This window comes from Pteropus vampyrus, unplaced genomic scaffold (genome assembly GCF_000151845.1).
Source record: "Pteropus vampyrus isolate Shadow unplaced genomic scaffold, Pvam_2.0 Scaffold434, whole genome shotgun sequence".
Lineage (NCBI taxonomy): Eukaryota > Metazoa > Chordata > Mammalia > Chiroptera > Pteropodidae > Pteropus > Pteropus vampyrus.
The window spans coordinates 1,282,906-1,301,964 of NW_011889215.1; the positions used below are offsets into that span (position 1 = coordinate 1,282,906).

The 19,059-nt window shown below is 36.4% G+C and overlaps 1 protein-coding gene across 3 annotated transcripts in view; it reads left to right on the top strand.

The window, feature by feature from the left end:
- Positions 1–5,971: 5,971 nt before the first annotated feature.
- SEH1L (SEH1 like nucleoporin) overlaps positions 5,972–19,059 on the top strand; it is a 28,639-nt gene continuing 15,551 nt past the window's right edge. Inside the window, exons 1-3 of one of the 3 annotated variants that reach the window (XM_011381313.2) lie at positions 5,974–6,199; positions 13,050–13,100; positions 15,522–15,668. In XM_011381313.2, the coding sequence (XP_011379615.1) occupies positions 6,089–6,199; positions 13,050–13,100; positions 15,522–15,668 (309 nt within the window). In that variant the 5' untranslated portion in view covers positions 5,974–6,088. Of the gene's footprint in view, positions 6,200–13,049; positions 13,101–15,521; positions 15,669–19,059 lie in introns of all 3 variants that reach the window. The other 2 variants (XM_011381314.2, XM_011381315.2) reach the window with 2 other exon arrangements.

Sequence of the window (19,059 nt, forward strand, 5' to 3'; positions counted from 1 at the left end):
AATCTTAACAGGTGGCCCCTGGAGGGATAGAGGCTTGGACTAAATTTGGCCTGCAGCTGCATCCCTCTCAGGACTGTGCCACTGGACACCTACTTCACAAATCCACACTAATAAGACTGGGAGACTTAGGAGCTTTGCTTAGTCCATAGAAACAGACACAGAAAGGCAGCCAAAATGGGAAAAGAAGCAGAAACCATATGAGAGAATAGAACAGAAATCCAGATATAATGGAATCAAGTAATCTAACAGATGCAGAGTGCAAAACACTGAGTATAAAGATGCTCAATGAACTTTTGGGAAGTGTAGATAAATTCAGTGAGAACTTCAACAAAGAGATAAAAAACATAAAAATGGAAATGGAAATTATAAAAGAGAACCAGTCTGAAATTAAGAACACATGATCTGAGATGAGAAGTATATTGAATGGAATAAACAAAATGAATAAAGAAAAGGATCAAATGCCCTGTCTAGAAAATGAGAAAGCCAAGGACACTTAATCAGAATGGCAAGAGATAAGATGCCAAGACTATAAAAATAATTTAAGGAGCATATGGGTCACTATTAAGGGTCCAAATATCCATCTGATTGGTGTAACTGAAGAAAATCAAGATGCTGAACTGCTGTTTGAAGAAATGATGGAACACTTCCCTCACCTGGTGAAGGAAATAGACTTACAACCTTAGGAAGCTCAGAGAATCCCCAAAATCAAGGATCCAAGGAGACCCACACCAAGACACATCATAATTAAAATGCCAAAGGTTAAATACAAAGAAAAAATATTAAAAGCAGCAAGAGAAAAACAGATAATTACCTGCTAGGGAACACCCATAAGACTGGCAGCTGATTTCTCTAAAGAAACTGTGCAGGACAGAAGGGTTTGGCCAAAATATTCAATAGGATGAAGACCCAGGATCTACAACCAAGAATAATTTATCTAGGAAAGCTGTTATTTAGAGTTGAAGGACAGATAAAGAGTTTCCTAGACAAAAATAAGCTAAAGAAATTTATCACCACCAAGCCAGTACTATAGGAAATGTTGGAGGGACTTCTTTAAGAAGAAAAAATGTATCAAAAACAGGAATAAAGAATGGTAACAACTACATTCCTACCAATAAGTACCTTAAATGGAAAAGATTTAAGTGCTCCAACCAAAAAATGGGGTGGCTGAAAGGATAAGGAAACAAGATCCCTACATATGCTGCTTATAAGAGACTGACTTCAGTTTAAAAGACACATAGAGACTAAAAGGAAGGGGATGAAAAAAGATACTGCTTTGACGGACCTAGAAGGTATTTAAGTCAGACAGAGAAAGATAAACACTATATGATTTCACTTATACATGGAATCTAAGGAATAAAAAGAACAAGCTAACCAAAAACTGACTTGCAAATATAGTGGACAATTTAGTGACGGACAGAGGGGAGGCAGATTTGGGGGAATGGGAGAATGGGGTGAAGGGTTAAAGAAGTACAAATTAGTAGCTGATAGATGGTCACATGGTTAGTGAGCACAGCATAGGTAATGCAGTTAGCATTAATACATTGGCTAGGTGGAGGGTGAGGGGAGGGAGGATGCAATTGCAGGGATCGTTTTACAAACTATATAGATGTCTAACCAAAATACTATATACTTGAAACTAATTAAAATAAATAATTTTTTTTAAAAAAGAAAAAGCCAAACCAGTATTACAAGAATGTTAAAGAGACCTCTTTAAGGAAAAAAAAAAAAAAAAAAAAAAAAGATCAAATATATGAGGAATAAAAGGCAATAACTACATGTGTAGCAACAATTACTTTAATGTAAATGGTTTAAATGCTCCAATCAAAAATCATAGGGTGGCTGAATGGTTAAGAAAACAGGGTCCTTACATATGTTGCCTACAGGATATTTCTGATTGAAAGACACACACATACTAAAAGTAAATGGATGAAAAAAGATGTTTCATGAAAATGGAAGTGAAAAAAAAAAAAAAGCTGGAGTAGCAATACTTATACCACACAAAATAGACTTTAAAGCAAAGGCTATAAAAAAAGACAAGGAAGGAATCAGTAATTCCACTTCTGGGTATTTATCAGAAGAAACCAAAAACATGAATTCAAAGACATATGCATCCATATGTTCATTGCTGCATTATTTACACTCAAGAAAGAACCTAAGTGTCCATCAATAGATGAATGGATAAAGAAGTGGTAAATATATAAAATGGAATTTACTTAACCATAAAAGAAGGAAATATTGCCATCTGCAACAACATAGATGGATCTAGAGGGTATTATGCTAAGTGAAATAAATCCGACATGGAAAAATAAATACCATATAATTTCACTTATATGTGGAATCTACAAAACAAAATAAACAAAACAGAAACAAACTCATAGATAGAACTTTTTGATGGTTGCCAGATGGGAGGGGGGTTGGGGCATAGTGAAAAAGGGGAAATGAATAATAAGTACAAATTGGTAGTTACAAAATGGGCATGGGGATATAAAGTATAGCATAGGGAATATAGACAGTAATATTGTAATAACTAAATATGGTGTCATACGAGTTCTAGATTTATCAGTACTATAACATTTATAAGTTATATAAATGTCTAATCACTATGTTTTACACTTGAAACATAATATCGTATATCAACTGTAATTGAAAAATAAAAAATTATCTAAAAAAAGAGAATGAGGAGACAAGTCACAGAGTGAGAAAAATATTTCAAAACGACACATCTGATAAAGGACTGTTATCCAAAATATACAAAGAACTCTTAAAACTCAAAAATAAGAAAACAACACAACCTGATTTAAAAATGGGCAAAAAACCTGAATAGACACCTCACCAGAGAAGATATACAGAAGGCAAATAAGCATATGAAAAGATGCCTGACATCATATGTCATCAGCAAAATGCAAATTAAAATAATGGGATATACTACCTATATTTTAGAATGGCCAAAATCCAGAACACTGACAACAGCAAATGCTGACAAGAATGTGGAGCAATAGGAACTCTCATTGATGATGGGACTACAAAATGGTACAGCTACTTTGAAAGATAGTTTAGTGGTTTCTTACAAAACTAAACATATACCAGATGATCCAGCAATCATATTCTTTAGTATATACCCAAAGGAGTTGAAAATTTATGTCCACACAAAAACCCACAGACAGATGTCTATAGCAGCTTTATTCACAATCATCAAAACTTGGAAGCAACTAAGATGTCCTTCAATAGGTGAATGGCTAAGCAAACTGTGGTATCCAGACAATAACATATTTTTCAGTGCTAAAAAGTTATCAAGCCATAATAAGGCATGGAAGAAACTTAAATACACATTAAGTGAAAAAAGCTCATCTGATAAGGCTATATATTGTATGATTCTCACTATATGACATTCTGGAAAAGGAAAAATTATGGAGACAGTGGAAAAATCAGTGGTTTTCAGGGATTGAAAGGGTGGAATGAATAAGTGGAGAACAGAGGGTTTTTAAGGCAGTGAAAACTATCCTGCATGAAGAGGAATTTTCACTCAAAAGGTTAACCTTATAATCAGCTCTTTGTTCTCCTTCTGCAGATATGCTTGCTGCATAGGCCATAGGGCAGGGTGACCTTGAAATTAACTAAAGACTCATCCTCCCTTTTGCTTGTTTTGTCTAAAAAACAAATGTAACTGCCTGTATCCATAGCAACTACCACGCTCTGTAACCGTCTGAGGACAAATTAACCAATCGGCCCATCCAAAATAAGCCCTATATAAGCAAAGTCGCAACTGAGCTGGGGGCGCAAATCTTCAGAGCGCTAGCTCCTCTGGGACTACTGGCATAATAACCTGAGTTCTCCAACTCTCAGAGTGGTGCTTGGTTTCTCGCCAATCTGATTTTTGCAACATTTCTGCAACACTACAATGGTGAATACATGTCACTACACATTTGTCAAAACCCACAGAAATTACAACACCCAAAGTGAATCCCAAGGTAAACTATGGACTTTGGGTGAGTATGATGTGTCAATGCAGGTTTGTCATTTATAACAAATGTACCGCTATGTTAGATATTGATAGTGGTGGAGGCCAGTAAGGGAGTTGCGGGAGAGGAAGGAATTTTCCTTTATCCTGAAGGTTCTTTTGGCTTATCTAACAATCGAATAGAGGTGAGACCAACTAATAAGAAACAATAACCAAATTTTATTACATACGTATGTATTGGAACCCTTCATACATACATGAGGGTTAGAGACTCCCACATACATTTCAAAAACAGAAAGGAAAAATGAGGTATACATGACATTCTGGACTAAGGATGATTTAAGGTACTCTGGGGCTTCAGAAGGTAAATGCAATGAGAACACATGTCCAGTAATCAGTAGTTTGCCATGCCATGTAGATGAGTTCTCTCTGATCTCTTAGTAAGGCCGAGCCTCCTAACTCAAATTCCTCTAATAGTTAATGGCGGGGAGGGGCAGAAGTTTCTCCTGAGCCCACAATGTCTCTTTTGACTTTAGCTCAAAATAATCCACATATTATTAAAGCACATTTTGGAGTGAACTCTCACAGAGGGTAGATATATATATCTGAACTAATATTTTTTTGCTCAATTTTGCTTGAACCTAAAATGCTCTAAAAAATGGTCTATTTTAAAAATCCCCTGTGCTTCACCTATTTAACCCCCCGCCCAGATAATCTCTGGTACCTTTCTTTCTGTCTACTGTCTTCCAAACGTAATTTAAAAAATATTTAAATTAAGAAGATTTTTAAGTTTTGGAGCTTTTATAAATTGATCGGACTTTTATACATAGTACTTTCTTAAAAATAATTAGTTACTAGTTATCACACCTGCAACTCACAGATTTGGGGTCTGCCAATTAAAGCACCAATAAAATCTTATATTTTTTTCAGTGCAAAAAAAGGAAAGTAAATTCTAGAAAGACTAGGTTATTGCTACACCTCCTTTTGCTGGTTTCTGTGTAACCCATCAGGGGACAGCTAGGACTATTTGCTTTGAAAACTTTCTAATTTGCTAATCTTACCATGGTCAAAATCCAAATACAAACCCCTTCCGCAGGCTCATTTCTTTCTTCTTTTTCTCTCTTTTTTACTTTCACTCCCCACACCCAATCTTCCACTGTTTCCTATCTATCATTAAGCTCTCTGGAATATCTGATAAACTAAATCCCGTAAACTGTTAATGTCTTTGCAGATTATTCCTCCACTTACTAGGTTTGATTCAATCCTTGATTTGAGGACTCTTTTTTACTGGCCTTCTTCCCAGTGTTTTTTTTTTTTTTTTTTTTTTCCTCATTTGACTTATTTCTTCATTGAGAACTCTGGCTCCAGGCGAGTCATTTTTCCAATTCACTTTGGATCCTGCCATTCTCCTAGGTGCTTTAAGTTGGTACATGTAGAACTTTCTAATTCCTAGTATCTCATTGCATATGTCCTGATTCCTGTTCGTTCTACCGCCAAGCCTGTTCTACCTGTGAAATCTTTAAAACATTTTGACGCCTTCTGATCATTTCCACCTCCTTTCCCTTAATACCTGCTCTTGGACCCGCATGACCCCTCACTTTTCTTCCTCCAGACTCCATCCTCCTGCCTGCATTTATAGGCTACTGAGCCTGGACTATTTACTCTCATCTTCAGGCATCTCTCCATTTTCCCTTGCTCTTTAGTTGTCCCAGCGAAGATTCCTGACCAAATCCAAGTCCGCCTTCTCTACTCGCTCCTAGCATTCGCCCCGTCTCGGGGTAAATCGATCGAAACGCTGACCAGAATTGACTCAAGTTCGAGGACTGTGTATGACAATTTTAACTTTAGCGTTTCTCTCAATTTCAATACTTCAACGATTAATTTTTACTTTTATCAAAGCACCGCAAACCCAACCGACCGGAGGACCACGGCCATGCACCACAGAACTCCTGGGGGAGGCGCAGTCGCTGTCGCGGCGGCCTCGCGGGGCATGATGGGAAGAAGGGCGGGGCGCGGGCGCGCGCAGGCGACGCGCTCCGTGCACGTCCTGGTGGCCCGTGTCCTGGTGGCTAGTGTCCCACTTTTGAGGGGGGAGGGGCATTCGGAGGAAGCACGGGCCCGGCGGAGGTCATGTTTGTGGCACGCAGCATAGCGGCGGACCATAAGGATCTTATTCATGATGTTTCTTTCGACTTTCACGGGCGGCGGATGGCGACTTGTTCCAGCGACCAGAGTGTCAAGGTACGCGGGGAGCCTTCGGGCGGGGCGGAGTCCGAAGCAGGGGAGTGGGAGCGTACGCGGAGCGGAGAGACCGGCGCTCTGAAAGGGTACCACTTTTGATATCGAGGCGCGCCTCCAGGTACGAAGCCTGGACCCAAAGGAAGCAGGCGAGCACCGGTAGGGGGCCTGCTCCGCCATGCTCGGCCCCTCACCCTGGGGTCACGGGCGCCGCCGGCGCGCGTGCTGCCGTGCGCCTGCGCAGAGCGTCTTGGCCGCGTGCGCGCTCCCGCCGCTGCCGCTGCCGCCGCCGGGGAAACTGGGAGTAGGGGGTTTCCCGAGTTCGCGCTATCGCGTCCCGGTGGGCGGGAGCCGGGGAGCTCTCTCAGCCCTGTGCCCAGTGCGCGTGTGCCCGTCCGCGGAGTTCTGGCAGCAGCTGTCCTGCGTTAACCGTGCTTGCTCAGTGAGAGGACTGACCCCTGGTTCCTGTAAGGCAGTCAGTTCGCGTTGTGTTCTGAGTTCTGGGTACCTCACCTGGGGAGATAATTCTCTCCTTGTGTAGCGATAGGAGGCTCGTTTTGTTTCGCGATGAAAGAAAAGTACCAATCCGTTTACATCCAGTGAAGTTCATCTATAGAGGCATTGGAGTGTGTTTAATAAAGTTCCTGTAAACGTCCGTGACAAGCAGAATTTCTTCTATACGAGGGTATTTGGGATTTAGGAACCTCAAAGATGCAGGGTAAACAGTAACAGACTTGAAGGCTGGTGTGTGGAGTATTTGCATTCTCCACAACTTCGAAATAGCTGAAAATCCGAAGGACAGTGTTTACTCATTGTTTTTCACAAGTATGATATCAGCGATCCCTCATAGATAATCATAACTAGTTTTTCTTTTTAAAAACGATTTGTGCCGCCAAATTCATCAAATAGTGCTTTTACCTGTAAAAGGTTTGGAATCACATAAAAACATTTTTTTTTTTTATTGTGGTAAACTAACCATTTTAAAGTGTATGTTACAGTTCAATAGCAGTAAGCACAGTATTCACATTGCTGTGCAACCATCACCACTATACTCCCCAGAAAGTTATTTTCATCCTAAACAGAAACTCTGTACCTAGTAGCTCCCTCTTCCCTTTTTCCCCCAGCTGCTGGTCAGCTCTCACTTTTTCTCTATAAATTTGACTATTCTGGGTACCTCATATAAATGGAATCATATTTGATATTTTGTGTCTGGTTCATTTAACTTACCATGATGTTTTCAAGTTTGTAGCATGTATCAATTTCGTTTTTAAGGTTGAATAATATTTTGTATCTATACACTGCATTTTGTCTATCCATTCATCCACTTTTTGGCTATTGTGAATATTGCATTAATTAATGTGTTAGCTGAAGAGGTACTTTTTTTTTAATCGTTCACTTATTACTGAATCTTTTAATTTGTAGATTTTGTCAGAGTAGTGTTGCAATGAAGATCTTCGTTTAGCTTTTTATATATTTTGTATCATTTCCTTAGACTCATTCCAGTAAGAAATTAGTGAATATTTTAAAAGCTGTTGAGAGTAATTGGCAAATTGCCTTTTTGAAGGTGTCTGTTTTACACTGCCAGTGAGAGTATTGATTTGAAAGCATCATTTTCCATGTTGGGCATTATCATTACAATTTTTCTTTAAAAGTTTTATGTGATAAAATACACGTAATAAAATTTATCATCTTAACCATTTTTAAGTGTACAGTTAAGTGGTATTAGGTACATTCACATCTTTCTGCAACCATCACCACCATTTCCAGGACTTTTTCATTTTGCAGAACTGAAACTCAGTATCCATTAAACTCTCCATCCCCTGGCAACCACTATTTTGCTTTCTGTGTTTATGAATTTGGTTACTCTAGGTACCTCATTTAAGTGGAATCATACATTTTATCATTTTTGTGACAGGCTTGTTTAACTTAGTTTAATGTTTTCTTTTACTTTTGTACACGTGGCATATGTCAGTTTTCTTTTTAAGCCTGAATGTTCCATTTTATGTATTGTGTATACCACATTTTGCTTATCATTCCACTGTCCATGGACTTGGGTTGCTTCTGCATTCTAGCTATTGTAAATAATGCTGCTATGAATGTGAGTGTACAAATATCTCTTTGAAACCCTGCCTTTTATTTATTTTTAAATTAAATTTATTGGGATTAGGATTAGTTGATCACATTATAAGTTTAAGGAGTACAATTTTATAATACATCATTTGTATAATGCATTGTGTGCTCACCACTCAAAGTCAAGATATTTCTGTCACTGTACCCTTCTTTTACCCTCTTTATTCTTTCTCACCTGCTTACTCTCTAGTAACCACTATACTGCTGTCTGTGTCTATGAGTTTGTTTTGTTTGTTCATTTTTTGCTTTCTATTTTATATCCCACATATGAATGAAATCATATGTTCTTGTTCTTTTTTGTCTGACTTATTTCACTTAATATGATGTTCTCATGATCCATCCATGTTGTCGCCAGCGATACTTTTTCATCATTTTTTAAGGTTGACTAGTATTCCAATATATGTATGTACCACATCTTTATACAGTCATCCATCGAAGGACACTTAGGTTTCCATGTCTTGGCTGTTGTAATGAATGGTGCAGTGAACATAAGGGTACGCATAGTTTTAAAAACAAGTAATTTCAAATTTTTGGGGTAGATACCAGAAGAGGGGTTGCTGGGTCATATGGTAGCTCCATTCCTAATTTTTTTCTGTTTTCTATGGAGGCTGTACCAGCTTACATTCCCATCAGCAGTGTACGAGGGTTCCCTTTCTCCATGTCTTCTGGAACTCTTGTTGTTTCTTGCGTTATTGATAGTTGCTGTTCTGACAGCTGTGGGGTGGTATCTTACTGTGGCTTTGATTGCATTTCCCTTTTAGCTAATGAAGTTGAGAATCTTTTCATATACCTGTTGGCCATTGTGAGTTTTCTTGGGAAAAGTGTTCAGGCCCTCTGGCCATTTTTTAATTGGTTTGTTTGCTTTTTTGTTGTTGAGTTATATGAGGTCTTTATATATTTTGGGTATTAGTTCCTTATTGGAGGTGTTGTTGGCAAATGTCTTCTCTCGTTGGTTGGTTGCCTTTTTGTTTCGATGGTTACTTTTGCTGTGCAGAATCTTTCTAGTTTGATGTAGTCTCGTTTGTTTTTACTTCCTTTGCCTTTGGGGTCAAGTTCAGAAAAAAAACATCTGAGATCAAGGTTCATAAGTTTAGTACCTATGTTTTCTTCTATGTATTTTAATTCAGCTCTTATATTCGTCTTTAATTTATTTTGAGTTGATTTTTGTGTATGGGGTCATTAGCAGTCTAGTTACATTCTCTTGCATGTGGCTTTCCAGTTTCCCCAATACCATTTACTGAAGAGGCTTCCCTTTCTCCATTGTATATTTTTGGCTCCTTTGTTGAAAATTAGTTGCCTGTTCATGTGTGGGTTTACTTCTGGGCTCTCAAGTCTGCTCTTTTGGTTTGTGTGTCTAGTTTTCTGCCAATACCATACCGTTTTGATTATTGTAGCTTTGTAGTATAATTTGAAGTCAGACAGTGTGATACCTCTGTATGACGATTATGTCTGTTCGGTTTAATGTGTCATTTAAGGCCAATAATTTCTTTATTGACTTTCTGTTTGCTGTCAGTGGGGTATTTGAGTTCCCTACTGCAATTGTATTTTTGTCAATTTCTTCCTTTAGGTCTGTTAGTAATTGTTTTATATATTTTAGTGCTCCCAGGTTTGGTGCATATATATTGATAAGTGTTACGTATTCTCGATAAAATATTCCCTTTATCATTATACAGTGTCCATCTTTGTCTCTTGTTACTTTTTTATCTTGAAATGTATTTTGTCAGAAACAAGCACGGCTACACCTGCTTTTCTCTGGATGCCATTTGCTTCGAATATCATCTTCTACCCCATCACTTTGAATCTGTTTGACTTTGTAGCTGAGATAGGTCTCCTTGAGGCAGCATATAGTTGGGTCTTGTTTTTTTTTTTTTTTTAACCTATCCCGCTACTTTATGCCTTTTAATTGATCAGTTCAGTCCATTTACGTTTAGGTTTATTATTGACATATAGGGACATAATACAGCCGTTTTATCTTTTGTTTTTGTTTTTGTTTTTTGATTGTTCTATCTCCATTGTTTCCTTTCCCTTGTATTTCTTTCTACTATTTTAGTTTGGTGGTGTTCTATGATTTTTTTTTTTCCTGTGCTATCCTTTTTTTGTGTCATTTGTCTCAGATTTTTGTTTGTAGAGTTTTTGTAATTACCTTTAGGTTTATGCAAAAAATATTTTCATATGTATAATAGTCCTTTTTTTTTTCTGATTGCATCTTCTCTACATTCACCTGTGCAAATTCAGTCCTTTTCGCTGTCCCCTTTTATGTTTTTGTTATTACGTTACCCCTTTATAATCTGTGTGTTCATTTCCAAATTGCAGAAGCTGTAGTCTTTGTTAAAAAATGCTTTTATTCCTTTTGACCTTTATATTATAATTGTTTAATACCTTATTCCAAACTAGAGTTGCAGTTTTCCACTTCTGTCTATCATCTTACTCACAGTTTTGTTTCCTTCTTTCTTTTTGTTCTAGGTAGAAGAGCTCTTTTCAACATTTCTTGTAATGCGGGTGTTGTGGTGATAAATTCCCTCAGCTTTAGTTTGTCTGGAAAAGCCTTTATTTCTTTTTCATATCTAAAGGGGAACTTTGCTGGATATATTATTCTTGGCTGGTGATTTCTTTTTTTCAATATTTTGAAAGTTTATTTCTACCCTCTCCTAGGTTGTAAGATTTCTGCTAAAAAAAATCCGATGATAGCCTAATGGAGTTTCCTTCATAGGTTATAGTCTTTTCCTCCTTGGCTGCCTTGAGAATTTTTTCTTTGTCATTAACTTTCAAGAGTTTTAATATAATGTGTCTTGGGGAAGGTCTTTTTGCATTGAGATAACTATGTGCTCTGTTAGCTTCTTGGATTCAAGGGTCCAGCTCTTTACATAGGTTTAGAAAGTTCTCATCAATTATTCGTTTGAATGGGCTCTCTGTTCACTTCTCCATCTTTTTTCCTTTGGGTATACTCATTCTTAATATTGCTCTTTATTGATGGAGTCAAAGAATTCTTATATCAATTCTCTCTCTTCCACCTGAGTCATTTCTATTTTTATCTTAAAGATTAGTAACTCTTCCATGTAGTCTGCTCTATTTTCTGAGCTCTCTAATTCATTCTTCATGTCATATATTGAGTTTTTCATCTCTAGATTTGGTTGGTTCTTTTTTATAGTTTCAGTCTCTTTGGTAAAGTACTCCTTCTGTTTATTGACTTTAGTCCTGAGCTCACTGAACTGCTTTTGAATTTTCTTGTAGTTGGTTGAGTTTTTAAAAAACTACAATCTTGAATTTGCTGTTATTTAAATCCCAGTCTTCCATGCCTTTAAGTTTGTTTTCTGGAGACTATTCATTTTCTTTCTGAGCTACCCTGTTGCCTTGGTTATTTGTGGTATTTGATAGATTATTTCTCTGGGCATTTGAGAAATTGAAAACTACTTTTTTAGGTACTATTTTGCTTTAACAATTTAGCAGATCGATAAGTAGAGATCTTTTATTTTCCAGTAGATAGTGTTATAGCTTAAGGTTTTGTTTGACCTGCACTGCAGGGACTTGTGGGATCATGGTGGTGTAGTGTTGCCTCAGCTGTGGAAAATGCCCAGTATTCCCCAAGGAGGTGGCCATCCCTTCAGTGACTAGGTCACCTTGGTCTCAGGTCACTACCCCTGTGATGGGATATGGTTGGCAGTGGGACTCCAGGCTTATGATTTTCCAGCACTGCTTCCTTACAGCCATAGGCTGCTAGCTGCACTATACTATCTGAGGTATCCCAGCTGCCAATACTGGATTCTCCTGCAGTGGGTGGGGAAGGAGTAGGGAAGGTGGATTTGCAAGGCTGTGGCTTTGTTTTTTCCCACTGGGTTTAGGGTTTAGCTGCATTGTGTATTGGCCACTCAGTATGGAATGCTGCCTCTGCCCTGCTGGCCCTATCCAGGCTGCCAAGTGAAGACTGAGATCCGGCCCTCCACTGCTACTGTATCAGCTGCATTCACTGCAGGCACCTACTAGATTGTGTCCACAGCTCCAGTCTCTCTGCAGATCCTTCTCTCCATCCTTCCTTCCCTGCTTGCTCCCATATGCCTACTTTCAGATATCTCAATGTGTGAATCTCAGACATGTTTGTGTGTTGAACAGGAGATGCTTTGTTAAATTGTAGTTGTCCGACTTGTAACTTTAAGGGGACAGACCAAGAAGTCTTCTCATTCTGCCACGATGCTGATGTCACTGTGAAATCCTGCTTTTTAACTCTTATGGGTATATACCCAGAAGTAGATGTTAATGAATCAATAATATATGCCAAATAAGGTCTCTTTAAACACATATAAACACAAAAAGGTTATGTATTGGTTAGTTGACAAATATGTTGTGACCAGAGACTCCTGTGAATCTCACCTTATATTTCTCCTAAGAGCAGTGGTTCAGTATTTGTTAATTCAGTGTTCACAGCAACATAGAGAACATAACTATGGCAAATAACAAGACTTGACTATAATTGTAATTGACTTTGTTACATATTAGAGTGTAGACTCCTTGACCCCTCAGTGCTTAACCCAGTGCCTGGCACATCCAAGGTTTTCAATAAGTATTTCATTGAATGAAAACGAATGTTTATTTATTGGTTGTATTCTTCTGTGAATTCATGTTCTTCTTCTTTGCCCTAATATTGATTCAGTCTTAATTCTGTCTTCAGTTTTTCATATTAATTTTTAGGAATTCTTTGCATAAAATATCTGTTTTAATTTTTTTATAGGTTTGGGATAAAAGTGAAAGTGGAGATTGGCATTGTACTGCTAGCTGGAAGGTTAGTTTTTTTACAGTGAATTTTTAAAAAATTGAAATGTTTATTGTTTATTTGGTAGTATCAGTGACTTGTTATTCAACTTTGAGAGAATTATATAATTTATACTTTTTTTCCTAAAAAGATATTTAACATTTTTCACTGCTAAAGTGACAGAAATACAATTTAGAAAATTTGAGAGTAAGAAAATTTGTAATTCTGTAGCATTCTAACATAATTCTTTTTAGCATTTTACTATTTATTTCTTATTTATATACTTTTAATAGCTGTGATGTTTCATATGTAGTTTTATTTCTTTATTTTTTTAAAAAATAACTTTACTCAAATAGAATTTTACATACCTTAAGAGTCATAAGTTTTAAATGTACAGTTCAGTGAGTTTTAGTAAATTTATGCAGTTATGCAATCATAACCACAATCTATTTTTAGAATACTTCCTTCAACCCTGAAATTTCCATTATGCCCATTTGTGGTCAATCCTCATTCCCCTCCCAAGCCCCAGGCAACCACTGAACTGTTTTCTGTCTCTATATTTTTACCTTTGTGCCTGGCTACTTTCTTTTAGTATATTTTTGAGGTTCATTCATGTCGTGACATGTGTCAATAGTTCAAATCTTTGTAATGCTGAAGAGTATTAAAAAGCCACGTTTTGTTTGTTTATTAACCAGTTCATGGACATGTGAACTGTTTCTAGTTTTTGAAAATTATGAATGATGCTGTTTTGAACATGTCATATAAGTCTTTGTGTAGATGGATTTACATTTTATTTCTCTTAGGTGGATATTGAGGAGTGGCATTGCTAAGTTGTATATGTTTTAACTTTCTAAGAAACTGCCAAATTGTTTTCCAAAGTGCCTGTACCATTTTATATTTCCACCAAGAAATATATGAGAGTTCCAGTTTCTCTGTATCCTCCTGTACACTTGATATTTTCTCTCTTTTTTGATTATAGCCATATTAGTGCATGTGAAGTGGTATTGCATTTGGTTTTGATTTGTATGCCCTAAATGACTAACAGTGTTGATTATGTGTTCATGTGCTTATTCTCCATTCATATATCTTCTCTAGTGAAGTGTCTATCTAAATCTTTTGCCTGCTTCCTTTTTTTGAGATGACATTTATACAACATAAAGTTAATCATTTTAAAGTAAACAGTTCAGTGGCATTTATTCCACTGATAGTGTTGTACAGCTACCACCTCTATTTAGTTCCAAAACTTTCTATCATTCCAAAAAGAAACCCCTATTTCTTGCTTTTCAGTTTAACAAAATATTTCATAAGTACTTTGGTATGTTTTCAAAGGCTCTTTAAAAACATAAATATAGCAATAAGACTCAAATTATACCAACAAATGTATTCTGTTTTGCTTAACTAATGGATTTTTAAGTTGTATTTTTATTGCGATGAACATTTTTCTGTAACCCTTATTTGTTAGATTGTGCTTTACTGGGAATTTGACATTTAACAAAATCTCACTGCCCTAGTGCATTTTACTTGATAGTCTGTATAAACAAGAATTAAAGGCGAAACCAGAAAAAATGGACAAAGGATAAAAAATAAGGGTGTAAAGTTTATCTTTGGTTGATGGCATTGTTACCATGTAGAAATTAATAAATTATGGAAGTATTCTGAGATTGTTGAGTGTAAAAGTGTTAGATATGCAGAAGCGTGAAACAGATTTTGTGAACATAATTGGTGGGCTGATGCTTGTCAAATGGTATTTTTACTGGAAAGCAGAAATGAAATTCAGTTGATGTGAAATTCTTTAAGATGTTTTTTTCTTTTTCTTTTTTTATCAATATGAGGAGTTGAATAGTAATTTGACATTTTTCACATATAAGGATACTGTTACTGAGCTTTATTTTCTCAGAATATAAGGATTTGGGCTTCTCTGTATTTGCTCACCCATTCCTTCTTTTCCTAGAATAGTTTATTGAGACAGACATCAGAATCATTTAAGCATTTTGTTGCTGTAGTTTCTGTATACTGTTAGGCAAATAATTTTATTTGCTTATTTATTTTATTTTACTTTTATTTATTTTACTAGGTGGATGTTTCCTGTAGAGATAATTTACAAATAAAAAAAAAATAGCGGACTTGTAGAATCTGTTTAAAAGCTTGGTCAGGCTAAACTCTGAAGCCGATCTCTGTAATTATTAGCACTGGAAAAAGTCAACTTTATCCACCTGGGTTTTTCTTTATCAGTAAAATGTTAGAAGAACTTCATTCCAGAAGGGCTACAGTCCTAAATGTAGAATATTTTTAAGTTAAAAAGTTCTAGTTTAACTTTTTATTTAAATGTTAAATTGAATCGCTTTCTCTTCTTACTGAAGTAAACATATCTATTCTGTTTCCTCAAGTAAAACCTTATATGTGTGAAATATGAGTAAACTCAGTTTTTGTTTTTTATTTTTAATCACTTAGACACATAGTGGGTCTGTGTGGCGTGTGACATGGGCACATCCTGAATTTGGACAGGTTTTGGCTTCCTGTTCTTTTGACCGAACAGCTGCCGTATGGGAAGAAATAGTAGGAGAATCGAATGATAAACTGCGAGGACAGAGTCATTGGGTGAGATATTCGTTCATTTTCATTCATTTTTTGGGGAAAAGGTTTGGGTGGGGCACGATCATCCAAGGAGCATTAGTTTTCTCAAGAACACTTCAGGCACTTGATAAGGTGTTACCACTTCCCTCTATGTTCGTCAATTCCATCTTTGTTTCTAACATGTTTTTCTCCTACTTCTTTATTTGATATTGTGTTGGGCCTGAAATGGTACTCAGGAATACCCATGGCATTGTTTAATTGTGACTTTCATGATGAATCTAGAGTATTCGCTTTGTCAAATACTTAGTATACTCTAAAATTCTAAAAATCTTTTTTTCTCTTTTGTGATTACCTTTTCTTTTTTTCTTTCTTTCTTTTCTTTTTTTTTCTTTTTTTTTTTTTTACAAAAGATACTCTTCTTTATCTGCTGCTGCTTTAACTCTAGCTCTTCCCTGATTGGGCGTTTGAATTTCAGGCAAGAGTATAATGTGTTTGCTGCTCAGGTTCTTGTCTATAAAGTGAGAGAATTGAACTAGGCTACCTTTAAGACCCATCCCTATGTTTTCTTTTTTTTCCTCTTTATTTTTCACAATAGATATTCAGCCACAGGTATAAAATTTAAAAGATACAGAAAACTGTATGCAGTGAGAACTTCTTCTTCTGTGGTCACATAGTTCTCTCCCAGAGGCAATCACTGTTACAGGTTTTTTGTTTTTGTTTTTGTTTTTGTTTTTGTTTTTGTATATCCTTCTGGAGATATTCCATGTCTTTATAAGGACATAAATACAGTGTTTTCCTCTCTATTCCTACCAGTCCTTCCTACTTTTCCTCACATAATTCCAGTATGCTGACAATACCTTTTTTTTCCTGCTGCATTTTAAAATTATGATAAAATATACCTAACATAATACTTATAATTTTAAATGTTTGTAATTGTATAATTTAGTGCTAATAATTACATTCACAATGCTGTGTACATAATACTATGTGATATCCATACCACACTTTTCATCATTTCCAACATAAACTCTCTACCATTAAATTGTATCTCCTCCAGCCCCTGGTAATCTATTTTCTGTCTCTGGATTTGACTGCTCTAGGTACTTCATATAAGTGGAATCATACAATATTTGTCTTGTTTCACTAAGCAAAATATTTTCAAGGTTCATCTGTGTTGTAGCATATATTAACCTCATTCCTTTTATGACTGAATAATATTCTGTTGTGTGTATATGCCATATTTTGTTTATCCTTTTATCTGTGGATGGAATGCTGGGTTGTTTTCACCTTTTTAGCTATTGTAAATAATGCTGCTGTGAGCATTGGCATATAGACACCTATTTGAGACCTTGCATTTAATTCTTTTGGATATATACCTAGGGGTGGAATTGCTGGGTCATATGGTAGTTCTATGTTTAACTTTTCGAAGAACTACTAAACTGTTTACCACAGTGGCTGCACCATTTTACATTCCCACCAGTAATGGACAAGGGTTCCAATTACTCCATATCTTTGCCAGTGCTTCTTACTTTTTGTTTTTTGAGTCTTAGTGAGTGTGAAGTGGTGTCTTATGGTTTTGAATTGCAGTTTCCCTAATAGTTGAACATCTTTTTATGAGCTAATTGGTCATTTGTATATCTTGTGATATTGTGATTTATAATTACATTCATGGTTCCTGACTCATAGCTCCCAAAACCTTTGGAATTGCTGAGTGTCGAGAGTGATAAAGATGTATTTTGTTATGTTACTGTGTGACTTTTCTAAAGCACCTAAGGATGAGATCTGGTTGCCAGTGGAGCCAACCATGCAATTAGAGGGTTGGAATTTTCAGTAATCTCCTGGAAGAGGGGAGGGGCCAATGAGTTAATCAGATGTTCCTAGGTAAAGGGGCCAATGAATTAATCATACCTATGAAAGGAGGCCTTCATAGAACCCCAAAAAGACAGGGTTTGGAGAGCTGGGTGGCAAACACGTGGAGATTTGGGGAGAGTGACATGCCTAGAAAGGGCATGGATGCTCCTTGACCTTTCCCTGTATCTTCCATCTCTTCCATCTGGCTGGTCCTGAGTTATATTCTTTTATAATAATATATCAGTGATCTAGTAAGTAAAATGTTTTAGGGTTCTGTGAGCAGCTCTAGCAAATTGAACCTAAGGAGGAGCTCTTGAACCTCTAATTTATAGCCAATCAGTTAGCAGCACAGGTAACCACCTGGGATTGTGACTGGCATCTGAAGTGATGGGTGGGTGGGAGTAGCTTTGTAGGACTGAGCCCCTTGACCTGAATTTAGTTGAATTCATCTCAGACTTGTTGGTGTCTGAGAATTGTTTGTTGGTGTAGGGGTACGCCCCCCCCCCCCCCCCCCCGCCATTGGAATTGTTACTTCTATAGGGAAATATCTATTCAAGTCCTTTGCTCATTTTTTAATTGGGGCATTTATTTTTTGTTGTTGAGTTTTAGTTCTTTATATATTGTGGATGTTAATCCCTTATCAGATATATAATTTGTAATATCTTCTCCCATTCTGTGAGTTGTCTTTTCACTCTCTTGATAGTATCCTTTGATGCACAGGTTTTGAATTTTCATGAAGTCTGTTTTTTTTTCTTTTTTTTTATGTTTTTGGTGTCATATTCAAGAAATCATTGCCAAGTTCAATGTCATGAAGACTTTTTCTCAAAGTTTTAAGAGCATTATATTTTTAGCTTCTCTTTTATTGAGGTCTTTGATTCATGTTGTGGTAATTTTTGTGTATGGTCTGAGGTAAAGGTCCAATCATTCTTTTGCATTTGATATCCAGTGTTTCCAGTACCTTTTATCAAAAAGACTGTCCTTTTCCCATTGAATGGTCTTGGACCTCGATTGAAAATCAGTTGACCATATATGCAGCGTTTGTTTCTGGACTCTATTCTATTCTGTTGGTTAATACGTTTCTCCTTATGACAGTACCATGCTGTTTTAATTACTGTAGGTTTGTAGTTTGCATGCTAGTCATATTGTTTTATAATTCTTTTTTAATGATAGAAGGGATTGCTCTCATTGCCTATGTACTAGGGCCTCTCTAAGACAAATCAACTGCTTAAGAGGAAAGAAGGGAAATTTATAGAAGTCATTTTTCTAGCAGTCAGTCTGAGGTGGATCAGTTAGGTTTAGGAGTGGTGGCATATAAAGGATTTTTATTTGAACTTAAAAGATATATTTATTTATATCTCATTAAATTAACTGCCATTAATACATTTAATGGTTCAGCATTTGTGTTGGTATTAATTATTCAGTGGTGTTTGTAGACAAAAATTTGCAAAGATTCTACCTTTGAAGTTTATGTAATATTCTTTTAATATTGAGAGTCCTTAAGATATATTTTGGTAACCATAGATAGACAGTAGGCTATTGGTTTCCAAATTTTATTGATGTTTTC